General features: G+C 50.3%; 1 protein-coding gene across 3 annotated transcripts in view; it reads left to right on the top strand.

Annotated features, from left to right (window-relative positions):
• Window positions 1-14,684, top strand: part of trc (Serine/threonine-protein kinase tricornered) — a 116,913-nt gene that overhangs the window by 31,949 nt on the left and 70,280 nt on the right. The window contains exon 2 of one of the 3 annotated variants that reach the window (XM_065432044.2): window positions 6,609-6,745. The exons of 1 other annotated variant lie outside the window; for it this stretch is intronic. Coding sequence is in view for 1 of the 2 variants with exons in the window: in XM_065432039.2 (XP_065288111.1) it covers window positions 14,077-14,112 (36 nt within the window). In the remaining variant the exon portion in view is untranslated. Of the gene's footprint in view, window positions 1-6,608; window positions 6,746-13,975; window positions 14,113-14,684 lie in introns of those variants that run through there. One more of the 3 variants, XM_065432039.2, reaches the window with a different exon arrangement.

Raw genomic sequence — 14,684 nt, forward strand, 5'->3', positions numbered from 1 at the left:
TGAAGTGATCTAGTGGATGCCCTTTACAGAACCGCTATATGTCTGCTCTTGATGCAGAACTATGAATTCGTACACTTTGTGCTTCTATTTTTTTTCAAACTTTGGAATTTTTGAAAATTTTTTTGACAGAAGTCAAGCCTTAAATCGAAATTCCGCTTCCAACGGTCACTAGAATTTAACTTTCTCTCTAAAATTCAACTAATTTCATTAAAATCGGCCCAGGGGTTATCTCACAAAAACGTTTTTGCGTTTTACATGTTTTTGAATAGGCGGCGTCAAAGTTGAGCCCGGGCTAAAGCTTCCTCTTCAGCGCGCGATTATATCGGACGGCGGTAATGCGCGATCTAACAGCATGCAGCCTCACGTGACCGTGGTCCTCAGAACCTTGCCGCCAAGTTGCGCGAGCGGCGCACCCTACGTACGTGTGCATGTGCCACGTAAACCGCGAGCAATCTTTGTCAACCATGCAAAGCGATAGTACAGTGCGCTCACTCGATCGCCCTTACATCGCGCAGCTAGCGTGGCACGTGACGTGTTGGAAAGTCCTGCTAGTAACAGCGCAAAATATAGACAAGGGACGAGACAAGAAGACACCACAAGCGCTGTTTTTGTAGACCTGTCGATGACGCGCAACGTATCCCGCCATTGCCGGGTGCAGCTGGAGAGACGTAGGCGTAAACAGTCCCTGTACAGACGGGCCTGGCGGTGCCATTCAGATTTTAGAATCTTCAAGCATCTTCGCCCGTGGCTATCAGAGGGTGCATGTCCTCCAAAGAGGGCAATTACTTCCGGCGGAAGAATCTTCATACGTGCGCAGAACGACATGGTTCTCGCTCGGCAGACAGCGTTGACAATGAGGGCAATGAGTGCTGGGAAGTCGAGAGTGAAACATTGAAAAGGGCCCGAGGTACTAGAAATGTATTTCGCTAGAATAGCAGCGCTTGTGGTGTCTTCTTGTCTCGTCCCTTGTCTATATTTTGCGCTGTTACTAGCAGGATGGAAAACCAACAAGGCCAAGCTGCTATTCTAGTGTTGGAAAGTGCCGTTTAGTCACGCCTCTTTGCAAAACGAAGCGGTGTACGCACTCGCCCACTCAAGTTTTGCCTAAGCAGTGTGTATAGCAAGCGAAACACACTGACAGCCGAGCGAATTGGTATGAATTCATAGCGGGAAAGTAGGCCAGCGCTCACAACCGCGAACTCCACGTCATCGCGTACCTAAATTACGAGGGCTTAGACGTCGTCTTGACAGCTGCGCGCGTCACGGACGACCTTGCACACCCTGACTTATTAGGGCGGCGTTTCTATATACCTCGTACCTATGTCGCGATTTCGCGCGCACTGTGACGTGATCGCTCCACGTACCTCGAGTTTCCTTCCTGTTCAGTCAATTCTGCTCGTGAGGCCATACGGAACCGATGGTGTGATCGTACCTCTTCCAGCACAGCAGCGCAATGCTCTTAACCACAAAGCCACTGTCGCGCGCACGCTTCTCTCGTTCAAATTCAGTTCATTACCTTAAAGGTCCCCCGTAGGGGCATTACATAAGGGGTGGGTTTTTATAAGATAGCAAAACATCGTCAGAAATAATTATTTAACAAAATGGTCGGTTACAAGTTCTGTGAACGAAGATGGACAAGTCGTATTAGCGATGTTGGCGGGAAGGCGCGGAAAGGAGGCTGCGAAGGTGGTTGTCCGTGCACGTGGGCGTGCCACATGAAGTGGGTGGCTGGTGCGATGAGATATGCGTGCTGCTGCTGTGATGTAAGGCTCTTGATTAAGGGAAGAAAAGAAGAACTTGTGGTACAGGGAAAGACTGGAAACGCGACGTCGACATGAAAGTATTGACAAGCCGTATTCTGATTTCAGTGATGAAACGCTGGCGTCGTATGAATATGAGGTACGAATGAATCTAACAGCACGATTTTGAACTGATTCTAATGCGTCGGTGAGATATGCTGTATGCGGGTTCCAGATAGCTGACGCGTATTTCAGTTTCGGCCTGACAAGTGACTTATATGCTAGTAATTTTAAATCTGATGGGACCTGCCGTAGGTTCCGTTTTAGAAAACCTAAGGTTTTGTTATCTGCAGAGATAATGCTAGTGACATGTGCGCGCCAAGACAATCGTGAGACAGAGTAACACCTAGATTTTTATAGGATTGTACTGATTCTAATGGTGTGGCATTAATTTCATATGGGAAGAAGGAAGGGTTGCGACGGCGGGAGAAGGACGCGAATTTACATTTCTTGGCGTTCGACAATGTTGCCCTTTGAAACGCCAGGCGCGTGCGGATCACGTGCCAGTTTCTCGCATTCTTCTCTCGCGACAGCCTTGATAGGCTGTGTCAGACTGCACTGGCCCCCATCTTGATGCGAAAGCGTCAAAGGCCCACTGAGCGAGAAAGCTTGCGTCTGTCGTCTGCGAAGCTGCACCTATACGCTAGCGTTGCCGAGCTACACTCGCCTCGACAGAGTTCCCATTGGCTGCGACGTCACGTCACGAGCCTCGGCGGAGCAGAGCGGGGGAGCGGCTGCTGCTTCGCTGGCGCTCCGGGTGTTGCGTGAGGGGAGAGGGCATCGCCGCAACGCCACGTCACCCTCGCTTTCGGCACGAGCGCTCCTCGATGAGCGGGGCGGAAGGGAACGCCTGTTGCGGCGGTAGCCAAATAGATAGCGCAGTGTGCCGGTGCACTTCGATCCGTGACGTCGTGCTACCTTGTCCGACTGCCATAGAATGTAATCGGGACGCTCCCGAGTAAGCCGCGGTAATTTTGACGTCACCGCTTTCGTCACGCGGGCTCGGAAATGAAATTTCGGTCCGAGTAGCATGGCGTCATAAAGCAGAGTGCACGGGCGTGCTATCTGTTGGAGGCGTAGCATTAGCGCGCCAGGTGTTGCGCGAGGGGAGAGGTTATCGCCGCGTCGGTGGCATACGGCGTGCACTGCAGGCTGGCTCGGGCAGCACGTGGTGCATTGCTCGGAGCGCGTAGCTCGAAGGACCGCTCGGCGCCCTTCAAGTGGACATTATGATGCTCTTGCATTCACAATTCATAAGTGCTTATGTGCCCTCGGATTTTTGTTTGACAAGAAACCGGTAAAGTGTGTGTGCGAGATGCGCCTTTTCGTGGCGTATTTTGTGCTATGGCATTCAGTACTGCGCGAAAATGAAGACGCGGACATCAGAAGAGATTGAACGACACAATCGGCTATCGCCTGATTTATTGAAGGTTGCCGCCGTTTCTTTGGGTGAAACATGTTTTATCATTCGGGTAACGCATGTGTCAGCCACGCTTTTGTCATCCTTAGTGACGAATTTTCTTTTCTCGACAGATTGCCATAACGTTGTAATAACGTTGTCTTTTGCAGGCGCACGACACGATATGCACTTATGATGGCTGGCTTTCACAGGCGCTTGAGCAATTGTCCCACGTGTTTTCTATGCCCCTTGCATTTCTTCAATAAATCCGTTGATTGTCAGCGTTTGTGGCTTTCAACCTGTAGTGTCCTAGGACAATTTTCGCGTTGGTTTTACCACCGTAAGTGTATAAAAAACGATTTGCTTACAGCCTCGCGCCCGCCGTGAATTTTCCGTGGACATTGTGCGCGCGAATGTGGGGCTCGTAATTGAGTGGGCGGCCTGCTTTCTTCGCCGCTTCAAAGAGCGGCGCCTAATTATAGATGCGTGGTCGGTAGCAATTATGTCCGGCCGACGCGAAATGCCCGATACAGGGCTTGTGCAGTCGTCTACAGTTCCTGAGGTGCGCCTAATTCGCGGGACAGGTATATGCACTGGGCTGTCGTGGTCTATGATTTGGGTGTGCGAATACTCGAGACTTCCCAATAGCCATTCGAATATTGTCCTGTTACGTTCGGTCCTCGAATCGAAGGCGCTATTCGTAATTGGGAATATTTATCGAATATTTTTAACTACGTCACATCGTCACCCGTGCACGAAACAGATGCAACTGATAACACATCAGACTCCTGCAAGAAATGCGACAAATCATTGCGATGGGAATCGGAGGCCGCGCTCGCTCCGTCGGTGCCGCCGTCGTGCGGTCCTGGTATGGACGGCGCATGCGCAGCCCGCCCGTGGAGAGTGGGGAGGCCTTCGTAGAGGCGCTGTGCGTTTGGCTGTGCACCAACACGAAGCGGACGGCGCCGCATGTACCGGCTCTGCCGGATGCAACGAATTCTTGCGCCGCAGCCGCTCTTCTGTGGACCTGCGTTCGTCCGTTCTCGTCGTCGGGAGGTTGGAGCCAAGGCGCCCGTGCCGAGTGCTTTGCGGGGCGCGTTCGCTGCCTGATCGCGCCACCTGTGGTGGCACTCGCACTGCAGAGATGTGCCGGTTAGCGGCTCTCTTCTCTACGGAATTGCGCAGTATGGAGCAACAAATACTATAACTAAATTTTATCTCTGCGATAAACACAGACCGCCAAGTGCGCCGTTCCTCTATTCAAGCGACCCGCCGTGGTTGCTCAGTGGCTATGGTGTTGGGCTGCTGAGCACGAGGTCGCGGGATCGAATCCCGGCCACGGCGGCCGCATTTCGATGGGGGCGAAATGCGAAAACACCCGTGTACTTAGATTTAGGTGCACGTTAAAGAACCCCAGGTGGTCGAAATTTCCGGAGTCCTCCACTACGGCGTGCCTCATAATCAGAAAGTGGTTTTGGCGTGTAAAACCCCATAATTTAATTTTTTTTTCTATTGAAGCGAGTATATTTCTCGAAGCTTCCGGCTCTTCGCTCACAATAGTCGTGGATGGTTTCGGCGCTCTCGCGTCGTGCACCATCGAGCTGTGACGCCGCTGCCGGCTTTCCTCGTCGCGCCGTGCAGCGTAATTGTGGCACGCCTGCAGGGCGCTGTTTCTGCTGCACGGCTGTGTCTGCATGTGCAGCCTTCGCGTGCAGAACACCGCCGCGGGCACGTCGAGCGCCAACCAGAGCGTGCTTCGTCTTCGGGTAGCACTGACAGTTTCTTTTATCCCGCGGTGGGGACGAAATGCGGTGTCGGTGCGCGTGAAAAAAAAAAAAAAAAAACACGTTTTCGAGATTAGTTCGGGGCCCGGCACCTCGTTCCCGATAACCCACTGGGCGGTTCGGCGACGCGTTAAACCACACGGTGTAGTTTAAATGTTGTCCAGGCCATAGCGGAAGCAAATGACACGTTATAGAGCACGCTGCCTCGTTCAGGAAATCGGCCTTTTTTGGTAAACTGCGGCAATTCACACTCAAAGCTGTGCCTTTGTGTGTGCTCAGGACTAATGTTTACTACACTTCGTTGCAACATTATTCAATGCAATGTGGCATTTTCTGCCGCGACCACTCATCATCAGCCTATTTTTATGTCCACTGCAAGACGAATGCCTCTCCCAGCGACCTTCAATTATGCATTATAATTTCAACTACAATGTAGGCTATCGCTGTTTGCTCTCTGATCCAGCCGCTCTATTCCTGTCTCTTAAAGTTACGCCTAGCATTTTTAGTTCCATCGCTTTTTGCGCGGTCCTTGTGCTCGAGCTTCTTTGTTAACTTCGAAGTCTCTGCCCCATGTCTTATCATCGGCAGAATGCAGTGATTGCACTCTTCTCTTCCACTACGGAGTATTTGTTCCGCTCTGCCACTGCATTCCATGCTGTCCACGTGCATTTCCGATTTAGTCTGCTGACGGGCTCGCAAATAAGTGCTTCTTGCCTGGTAAAATTTCATTCCGATAATTCATGACCACGTATGGTTTGCCGAATGTTCCGTGCGCGAACACGCTTATTTTTTCGCAATTATGAATTAGTGCATTTCATTAAACGTGCTTCATAATATGTACAATGTATGTATAAAGTATATACTGACAAACTTTCTAACTTTGCTAATTTGCACATTTACATTAACGGTGAAAGAAATTACAACCATTCCACTCTGCGAAGAAGGAATGTCAACGAAACCTGCCGGCAGTCCAAGCTCTCAAACGAAAAGCAAAGTGCTTCACGTTGCCATTCCATCTTCACAGAGGGGAATGGTTGCCCGGGCTCGTGATTGTCGTTTTCTTTCAGCATCGCGGGAACGTTTTTCGTCGGTGGTCGTTTCGCGCCGACGCCGTTTGCATTCTCGTTGCTGTTCCGTCCGGCGCTCCTAGTACGCATGTTGTTCTTCGGGTGCACGAACTATGCGTATCCGGCCCATCGATATTAGCGCCGGTACCTCTCCAGCTTATATACAGCGATAACCTTGACGTCACGCTATTTTTCACGGCGAGCGTTCTAATCTGTACCGCATTTCGACATCTGCGTCGCAGCACTGCACTCGTACGTGGTCACACTCAACGAAAACAATGAAATTTATTGTGTGTAGGCTTGTTAGAAATCGCTAAGTCCGTTTCTGTTGCCGGATGCCGAAAACATTGCGGAAGGTTAGTCATATACAGCTTTCGCTGTAGAAGGTTGTTCAATAATCGAAAAGTATTCGATTCGGGTAGGTTCTCGCACTGTTCGATTCGATCTCAGAGTTTACCGTTCGCCACATCCACAGTAGATAGTGCCACTGCCGCGTTGATGTCCAGTCATCAACACGTGCGGTAGCGAAGCACCTTGCCCGAATGGCTGTCTCTCGCAGAGGCAGCACGGCCACCACCACCACTGCGGATGCGGCGAGGCGGAGGTACGTGAAGCCGCGTCCGTGCCCGCGGTACGGTATACCGCTGCGAGGCGCAGTGGGATTACGGCGCCTGCCTTTTCGACACAGCGAAAGCAGTAAGGACATTTATTCCTCGCCCCCTCTCAGTGTGACAATGAGTAACTTTCGAAAACCTATATTCTCGTGTGTTCAACCCATTCTTCGGCAGTCTACGTCCCGTTCAAGTCCGCGCCCCAGCGACTGTTGCCTCAGGGAAAACAGATCTCGAAGGCTGTGCTTTTGTAGGCTCCGAAAGTGATCGCGGAGCCTCAGACACGTCGTGGACACCGCGCTCGAGTACAGCCCAAAGAGCTGTGCCACGCGTTCTCGCGTCGTGAGCGTCGGCCGTCCTCGCCGCGAATCTGGCGTCACGCACCGCCCGGCGGAAGTGGCGCATCGTGGCCTTGGCATTGCACGGCGAGCACGAAGGCTTTTGCTTCCGAGTCTGCGACGACCAGGGTCGCGGTGACGTAACCGTTGTTGCGAACGTAGGCAGCGCCTTCTGGCATACGATGCGAAAGCTCGGATAGCCGGACGAGTCGGATCAGTGATACGAATACACTGCATATTTCTTCTTTTCTGCTAGTGAGAGCACATACTTTAAATAACTTCGTGTATGACTCTTTTATGTGATCAAGTTGCTTGACACGTGTTGCTTTCTTGACACGTTGCTTCAGTGCGCAAAAGAACTCACTCACATATGTACAAGCGCGCTCTCGCGCACAAACGCCCCGAGAAAGGGGATGTTTTACCCCCTTTCTACCCCCTGATATCCTCCCCACACTCCTTTTTCCACGCAGTGAAAAGAAGGGGCTTCCTTTCTTGTAATTTACTAAGATTACTAAGCAACTTGCTAAGATAAATTGTGAGGTAGCCCAGTTTCAAGTTGTCCTAATTTGTGTCGGTCTGCTAGGCTTCGTCTTGCTTCTTTTTTTACTTTATTTATTTATTCAGTTCTTAGTACATGCAGAAGTACAGCAAGGATACCTTTTGTTAAATAAATCTAATTGAAATTGAGACAGTGTGACTTAATCGCCCATAGTCGTCGGCGAGATCACACCAGTCGACACTATCGTCCAGCCCGGCTGAGGTGACCAAACTAAAAGAGGCAGAAAGTACTTGATTTTATTTGTCTGCTCTCAGTACATTCGGCCTTACAGGCGGGAGAGAGTAGGCGGAAAACCAAGGGAAACGTAGGTCTTCGCATAGCGACGATGTGAAGAGTCAGGGATCGATGCAGACGATGCAGGACGGAAGCTGGCTCCATTCCGAGCTGCCTCTTTGCACGAACGAAGTGCGCCATACGTCCTCAGCATTTCGGTTTCACTTACCTCTAACCGGTGGTGTCGAGATGAAGCTGGGGCAACAACTCGTTTTGGGCTCGTGTCGCCTGGCCCACAGTACATCAGCAGCGAGTGCCTTGGCATTGTTTTTATGGGCTTGGTGCGTCAGTACCATGGACGGTGTCCCCGCGCGATTGCCATAGAGTTCTAGCACTTGTTCATTACCGTACGCTAAGTACGGTAATGGTACGGTACGGTATTAGGGTTCCGCACTAACCTACCGCGATGACCGAAGACGTTTTAGCTGCGTGTGCCGCTCAATGCATACGGTAATGTCATAATGATGGTAGTGACTGACATTGAGGCTCTGCGGGATCCAATAAACGTGTGGTGAGCGCGAAATATTCATTTAGGCGAATACTAGAAAGCATTAGCTTGTCCATACACGCATTATTTTTTACGGAAAACGGCAAACGTAGACGCCAGTCACAAGGCCGGTAGCGACATCTTGTGACTCTTCGTCCTGCAACACGGGAAACCTTTTGTTGCATAGGTGTTCTTATTTAATGAATACATAAAAAAAGGTTTGTTTGTTGTAAATTGCACCGGTGCGCACACTTTACACCAGCAGATAAGTAGAATATAGTTAGTTACTGCAATAAAACGTCTGCCGCCCTTCTACGTAAACTCTGCGTCACTAGACGGCGCCACCAACTTGAAGTGTCTTTTTTCTTGCCGCTTTTTATTTTCTTTGTTTTCGTTCAGATGATTTTCGCTTTTTCAGTACTTCTTTTGTTTCTCATTCGGCCTGAGTATTTTACTCGCCTGTTACGAAGGATACGGCCACAAGTTCAGTTCAGCTCAAGTTTGCCTCCCGGTTACAAGGGATGTCATACTTGCTGCCACTTCGTCGCGCCGCATAAAGTGAATTAAAGGGTCTGTTTGATTCGCCTGTACCACTTGAACTAGTTCACGGCGGTTCACGAGAAGTTCAGAAATTGTGCGGCTCGATTTCTGAGATGCAGGCCCAGAGAGACACTCGAAACTAATGCAAAGGTGCAGACGCGGTGCAGGCGTTATGTTATGGGTACATTCGATTCGCCTGCACCATCTGAACCAGTTTACGAGGTGCTGCACCCTGCCATTCGTTTCAGCGGTCGAGCAATGGCGCCCGCTGAACCGCGCCGTTCGTTTCAAAAGGTGCAGGAAAGGTGGAGGGCCGGTTCATGATTATGTTGCACCCACTCCACAGTCGGTGCCGACTTGGTGCAGGCGTACAGGTACGAAGCGGCAGCGCAGCAGACGACGCAGCACACGGGCGCCTTTAAAACCCCCGCTTACGCACGTCTGATGTGCATACGCAAGTGGCGGTTGGTGTGTGTTTACACCCCAGAAGCCGATCATACCTGCAGTTCAGGACTGCAGATCAAACTTACACACTCCGTGCACATTTTAGTCTGACATAGGGCCTGTTCGATTCGCTTGCACCACTGTGAACTTGTTCACGGCGGTTCACGGGAAGTTCAAAACGGAGAGCGAAACGGAGCGCTCGCCCAAGCCAGCATGCCGACTGCCCATAGATGGCGCCACTGCGTAGCAATATTGTGGCGCCCATGAAAAGACGGTCGTTTAGACACTTTCATCGGGCGAGGAGGAAAGGTGGCGCGGCGAGCCTTTCCTCTTCTCTAGCTTGTGCGATCCGGCGCGGCACTGCATGTGCTGCGGAACTAGGGTGCCTCGATGCGCGCGCATCGAGGCACCCTATGCGGAACGATTTCGAGAGGCTTTGGCTCGTGCTTGGTGAAATTTACGCAATGTTCGTTCACCCAAGGTCGTCGGGGAACCAGCGTGTAGCCTTTCGATGCATCGGTAACTATACAGTATGCGGAAATATCTCTTGGGGTCGCAAAGATGTGGCGCGCATCGTCAGCCGCGGTGGGTGCACGGGTTGTTAACTAATTTGGATGTATCGGTTTCAATTCGACGAAGAGAACCGGCGTCTGTGTATTGCCAGGAAATTAAAAATCTACTCACTATCTGATCGCTTGTCGTAGGAACTAAAGCATACGAGCGCATGCTCGTGTACGGTCAACTTAAGGCAACCCCGAAACATCTAAGCGTCAGGCGCTATCAAACATTTGTGATACACCGTTCTCAAGCATCCCTAGTCTAGTAGACGTGAAATCACTATGATATATCTACGCTATCCTCCTGTATGAGGCCGATGACGCTGCTCAAAACAGCGATTACTGCGGTTGGTGAACCAGCATGATACATATATAAGCTATGTGCTTCAGTATTGCAATTTTTGCCCTGTAAAGCCGCAATATCCGAAAGGGACTACACAAAAAGAATGCCACGGCTGTCTGGGAGGACAAAATGTCCCGGATGCGTGCGCCGTAGAGAACGAGATGAACAAAGCCGAAAAGAAAATTCGTTATCGTCCTCTTTCTTGAAAAAAAAAAAGGAAACAAAACGGGCAAACGCCGCAATAAGGCCTCGCGTGGTCATGCCGCACAACGTTTATAGATCTATAAACGTTGATGTCGCGTGTTTTGACCATGCGCTATATGGAGCAAAGATATCTACAATCCAACATCTACCACTGCTTCGGACGCTCGCGCAGTTAGTAAACTGTCGCTTTCCTGGACAAGTGTAATTCGCACTGTTAAGTAAGCTGTCATTACTAACCAAAACTGTTTTATTAATGGGCGGAAACCACGTCCACCGAACCAAGTACTCACACAATGTAATCTACAGCGAACAGTTTGAACTAAACCGCAGCTTAAAACTAACGGAGAATACTGCTAGACGGTCACATTAGTGAATGGAATTTTCAGAAATACACAACTGATCTCCGAGGCTGAGCACGTGCGCACACATCACGCTGCGTGCTCCACCCCCCTCAGCGCCAGTAGAAAGTGCGCAGAAAGTAGCGCAGTGAGACTTTAAATGTGGCAATGGGAATTGCCTGCGTCCTAAATAGTAATGTTTGGTAATGTCATTGGATGCTATTAAATGATCTCTAGATTCCCTGGCTTGATGGTGAACAGCTCGGTTGTGACTGTCGCGGTTAGCAAGTCCTCGCGCCAAGTGATGAGCAACATCATTGAGGTTTACCCGAGTCTCGTCCACTTTTCCCATGCATATGCGCAGGAAACCATCAGCATCGGATTTCAGTTCTCGTACTCACAATGTTTTCAAAAAGTTTAGGTGCAACTCCAGCTATGTAGCCTTTATCAAAACACTTTACAGCGGATTTCGAATCACTGTGAATGCAGGCCCACGTATTACGCCTGATAGCTGGAGCAATTGCCGCTTGTTCCGCCACCATGGGGTCCTTGGTAAAAATAGTGAGAGCGTCTTGCACCTTCCCTTGATAATTTGATACAATGGCCGTATATGCTTCTTTACCTTTCACCCAGGCAGCATCAACTATAGCTGCCAGTTGGTTCTGCTGCTCTATTTTCTGCAAGAGTGCTTTAGCTCTTGACTTTCGCCTTTTGACATTATATTCTGGATGCATGCTTCTGGGGAGAGGGTTGGTTCTGACCTTGTTCCTAACTTCGGTCCTTAATTCTACTTCAGCCTCTATTGGGCTCCTTGATGTATTCAGTTCTGCACCTATTGCATGTAATATGTTCCTGCCAACTCGTGATTGTGTCAGTCTTTCGTGTTGCGCTAGCCTCCGCGATTTCTACCATTGTGTTGTGCACCCCTAGACTCATGAGTTTGTCGGTTGCAGCGTTACTGGGTATCCCTAGGGCTACTTTAACGAGCTTCCTGAGCATCACATTAAGTTTGTTAAGTTCTGTCTGCTTCCATTTGAATAATCCAGCCACATAAGTGAAGTGACAGAGAGCAAAGGCGTGTATTAGCCTCAAAGCGCTGTCTTCTCCTAAGCCACTGGGTCTATTGGTAATTCTCCTTAGTAACCTAATGACTTCATCTGTTTTATTCGATATATGTTGTATTGTTCTATAGTTAGCATTGTTTCCTCCTATGTGATACCCAAGAACCTTGATTTTTTCAACTAGCCTGATTGCGGATCCTTCACGAGTGTAAAAGCACACTCTTGGCTCATCTTCCGGAATGTAACATCTTGGTTTACGACCTTTTCTGCGATGTTTAATACCAAGAGTTCTGATTTGGCTGTCGAGCATTTCAACCCCATGTCTTTCAGTGTGTTCTCTACAACACATAAACCTTCCTGTAACTGGTCTCTGTCTGTCCTACATTACCCTTGGCACTCCATATGGTTATGTCGTCGGCATATAGTACATCTTTTTTTGAACACGCGCAACCAAATATTCAGGACCCTGTATGTCGAGTTCCGGCTTCGCGCTATTCTCTAGTCGCTCATAGCATTTCCGGACGACGAGCGATGAATTATAGATTTCCAGAACCGAGCGACAAGACCGAGTGATCTGTTCAAGCGACGGCTCGTTTCGTCGCTCGTCGCGCACAAAATCGCTCTCATGGGCCTTTACTGGCTCCACCCAGGCAGTAACAAATATGGGGTAAAATCAGTCGTCGCTTAGTCTTCTCACGCTGAGGAAGAAGCATTAGGTATGTTTTGTCGTTATGATCAAGATCAGCTCTTTGTTTTGACGCTTCTTTAGGACTGGAGAGGCATTGCCGAGCAGTAAAAGTTTTTTTTCTTTTTTCCATGAGCAGATGGCGCCACAGCATTAGCGCTGGCGATGCATTGACGATGGGGAACGGTACGAAGGCCGAATTGCTCACGGCATCATTAATTCACTACTCCGCTCTGGCATAGTGTCGGTGGCGGCGAGCTAACGCCAAATAAACGCCGAGAATACGATGCGGCGCGTGTGAACATTTATCAGCGAACATTTACTAAAAGCGAGCATTTATTTCGCTGCTGCTAAAACTGGCTAAGGTGGCTGCAATGAACTGCTGTGAAAGCGTATCGATCAAGCGAAGCCCTGCTGTGTCATTCATGGAAACGAATTCTACGGTTACAACACAAATACATTTGTTGCGTCATTCCACCAACCGTTGAGAATGTATTCATGGGATGGCAAGCAGACGCTGAGCAGACGACGCGGCGCGGTTGAACACATCTTGAGGGGCATCCAACCTTCCTGTTGGCTAGGGAGCCCTGCTAATTCCGCAGTGCTGCTAGAAACTAGTGAGGCGGAGTATAGATATGAATTTTAACCGCTGCGCATAAAAAGAAGCATCTGCTGTATGATCGAATTTTTCTTAAAAATAAACAGTTGATAGTTTGCTCTTGGTGTCTTGCATGTTTATGTATACTTCAGTCTGGTTCTTTCGTTTTCGCGCACAAATTTAAGTTGGCAAGAGTTGTGGGTGACTTCGAAGCGCTACCGGTTTCTGCTGAAATCATGGCATGAATAAGTTCCATGTTTCCAGGGTCGAAACGTTGGAAGCTTCAAAGTTGCAAGATGTTGGGAGTTCCGCGAAGCAAGACGTTCTGAAAGTGCCGGTTTGCCCATGCTAAAGCTGAATAGCCTTTCGTGACTGCTTACTCACCGACGATAATTAGGCAGATAAAATGTCCTTTCAGACACCTTTTCTATTTCATACTTTGCTTTTTGTTTGTGCGGTTCTACGAAATTGCGTACATAGAAGGATAGCGCTGCATCGGTGTGACCTTTTCTGCGCGCTATGGGCGTTACATATTACATGGCTACAGAGGCCGAGCACACTGTGTTCATTGGTGTGTTGATCTGCGTTTGCGCCACTAAACGCTACTACGCAAAGGCCGTGATGATAAGCGAGTCTTCGCACCGGTGTTGTCGGACGCAAGGACGCCTGCCTCGTGCGAGATTGATGTGGCTTCTCTTTCGTTTCCCCGGAATGCCGCGTGAAAGCTGGAAGTGGCTGCGACGGGACAGCTGGCAGGTTCAATCTCCGCGCGCGCGCGCGATGAATAATCAGCAGCGTCCTTGTCCGCGAGGACTTCGCACCTTCGCGGCCGAGAGCAGACGAAAAAGAGCGGCTGCACGGCGACGGTGGCGTCGCGCTGTGGTAGCTCTGGGCGTCGCCATGGCGACGGCCGACCGAAACGTGATCTGCGAAGGTGTGTGTGTCCCGTGCGCGTTTGTGTTCCGGGGCCTTCTTCGCGACGACCGGTGATGAAGGTTTTCGCGATGCTTGAGGGCCGAAATCAGGTAACGCTGAAGACGTCTCACGTGCATGTAGCCTTGTTTACCGCGCGCCGTCAGCGCCGGTAGAGGCTTGTCTCCGCTTGCGATCCGCAGCCGACGGGTACCGTGCGCACCCCGATAGCGGTAGTGAGTACTCGTCCACAGCTGGTGCGTGCGTGTTGTTTATGTATGTATGTGCGTGTTGAGAAAGTTGTGCTCGCCGCGTGGTGCGGCGGCACTGCGTGCTAGTGCTTTGCGCAGACGGCCACGGCGGTGCCGTGCTTCGCTTTGTCGTCTGCTCGCGCCATGAAGTCGTCTGCCCTAAACAACCTTGCCGCGACCAGCTGTGCTCGCTCCGCAGAGAGGAGCGTTGCGTGCTTCGTTCTTCTCGCGGTTGTGCTACGGTACACTGTTTATGAACGGCACTGCAAACCGCGCTTGCATGGTAGTCGCGTCGTCGTGCACTCTCATTTCCTCGGTTTCCTCTCCTCCCGCACCTCGTTCACCGGAGCGTTTTCTTTTGCCTCGTCGTGCGATGTCTGAGTGGCTCTTATAAATAACACGGAGCCCTAGTGCAGTGCCTATCGGGAGGCCGC

Source organism: Dermacentor albipictus, chromosome 3 (assembly GCF_038994185.2).
Source record: "Dermacentor albipictus isolate Rhodes 1998 colony chromosome 3, USDA_Dalb.pri_finalv2, whole genome shotgun sequence".
Lineage (NCBI taxonomy): Eukaryota > Metazoa > Arthropoda > Arachnida > Ixodida > Ixodidae > Dermacentor > Dermacentor albipictus.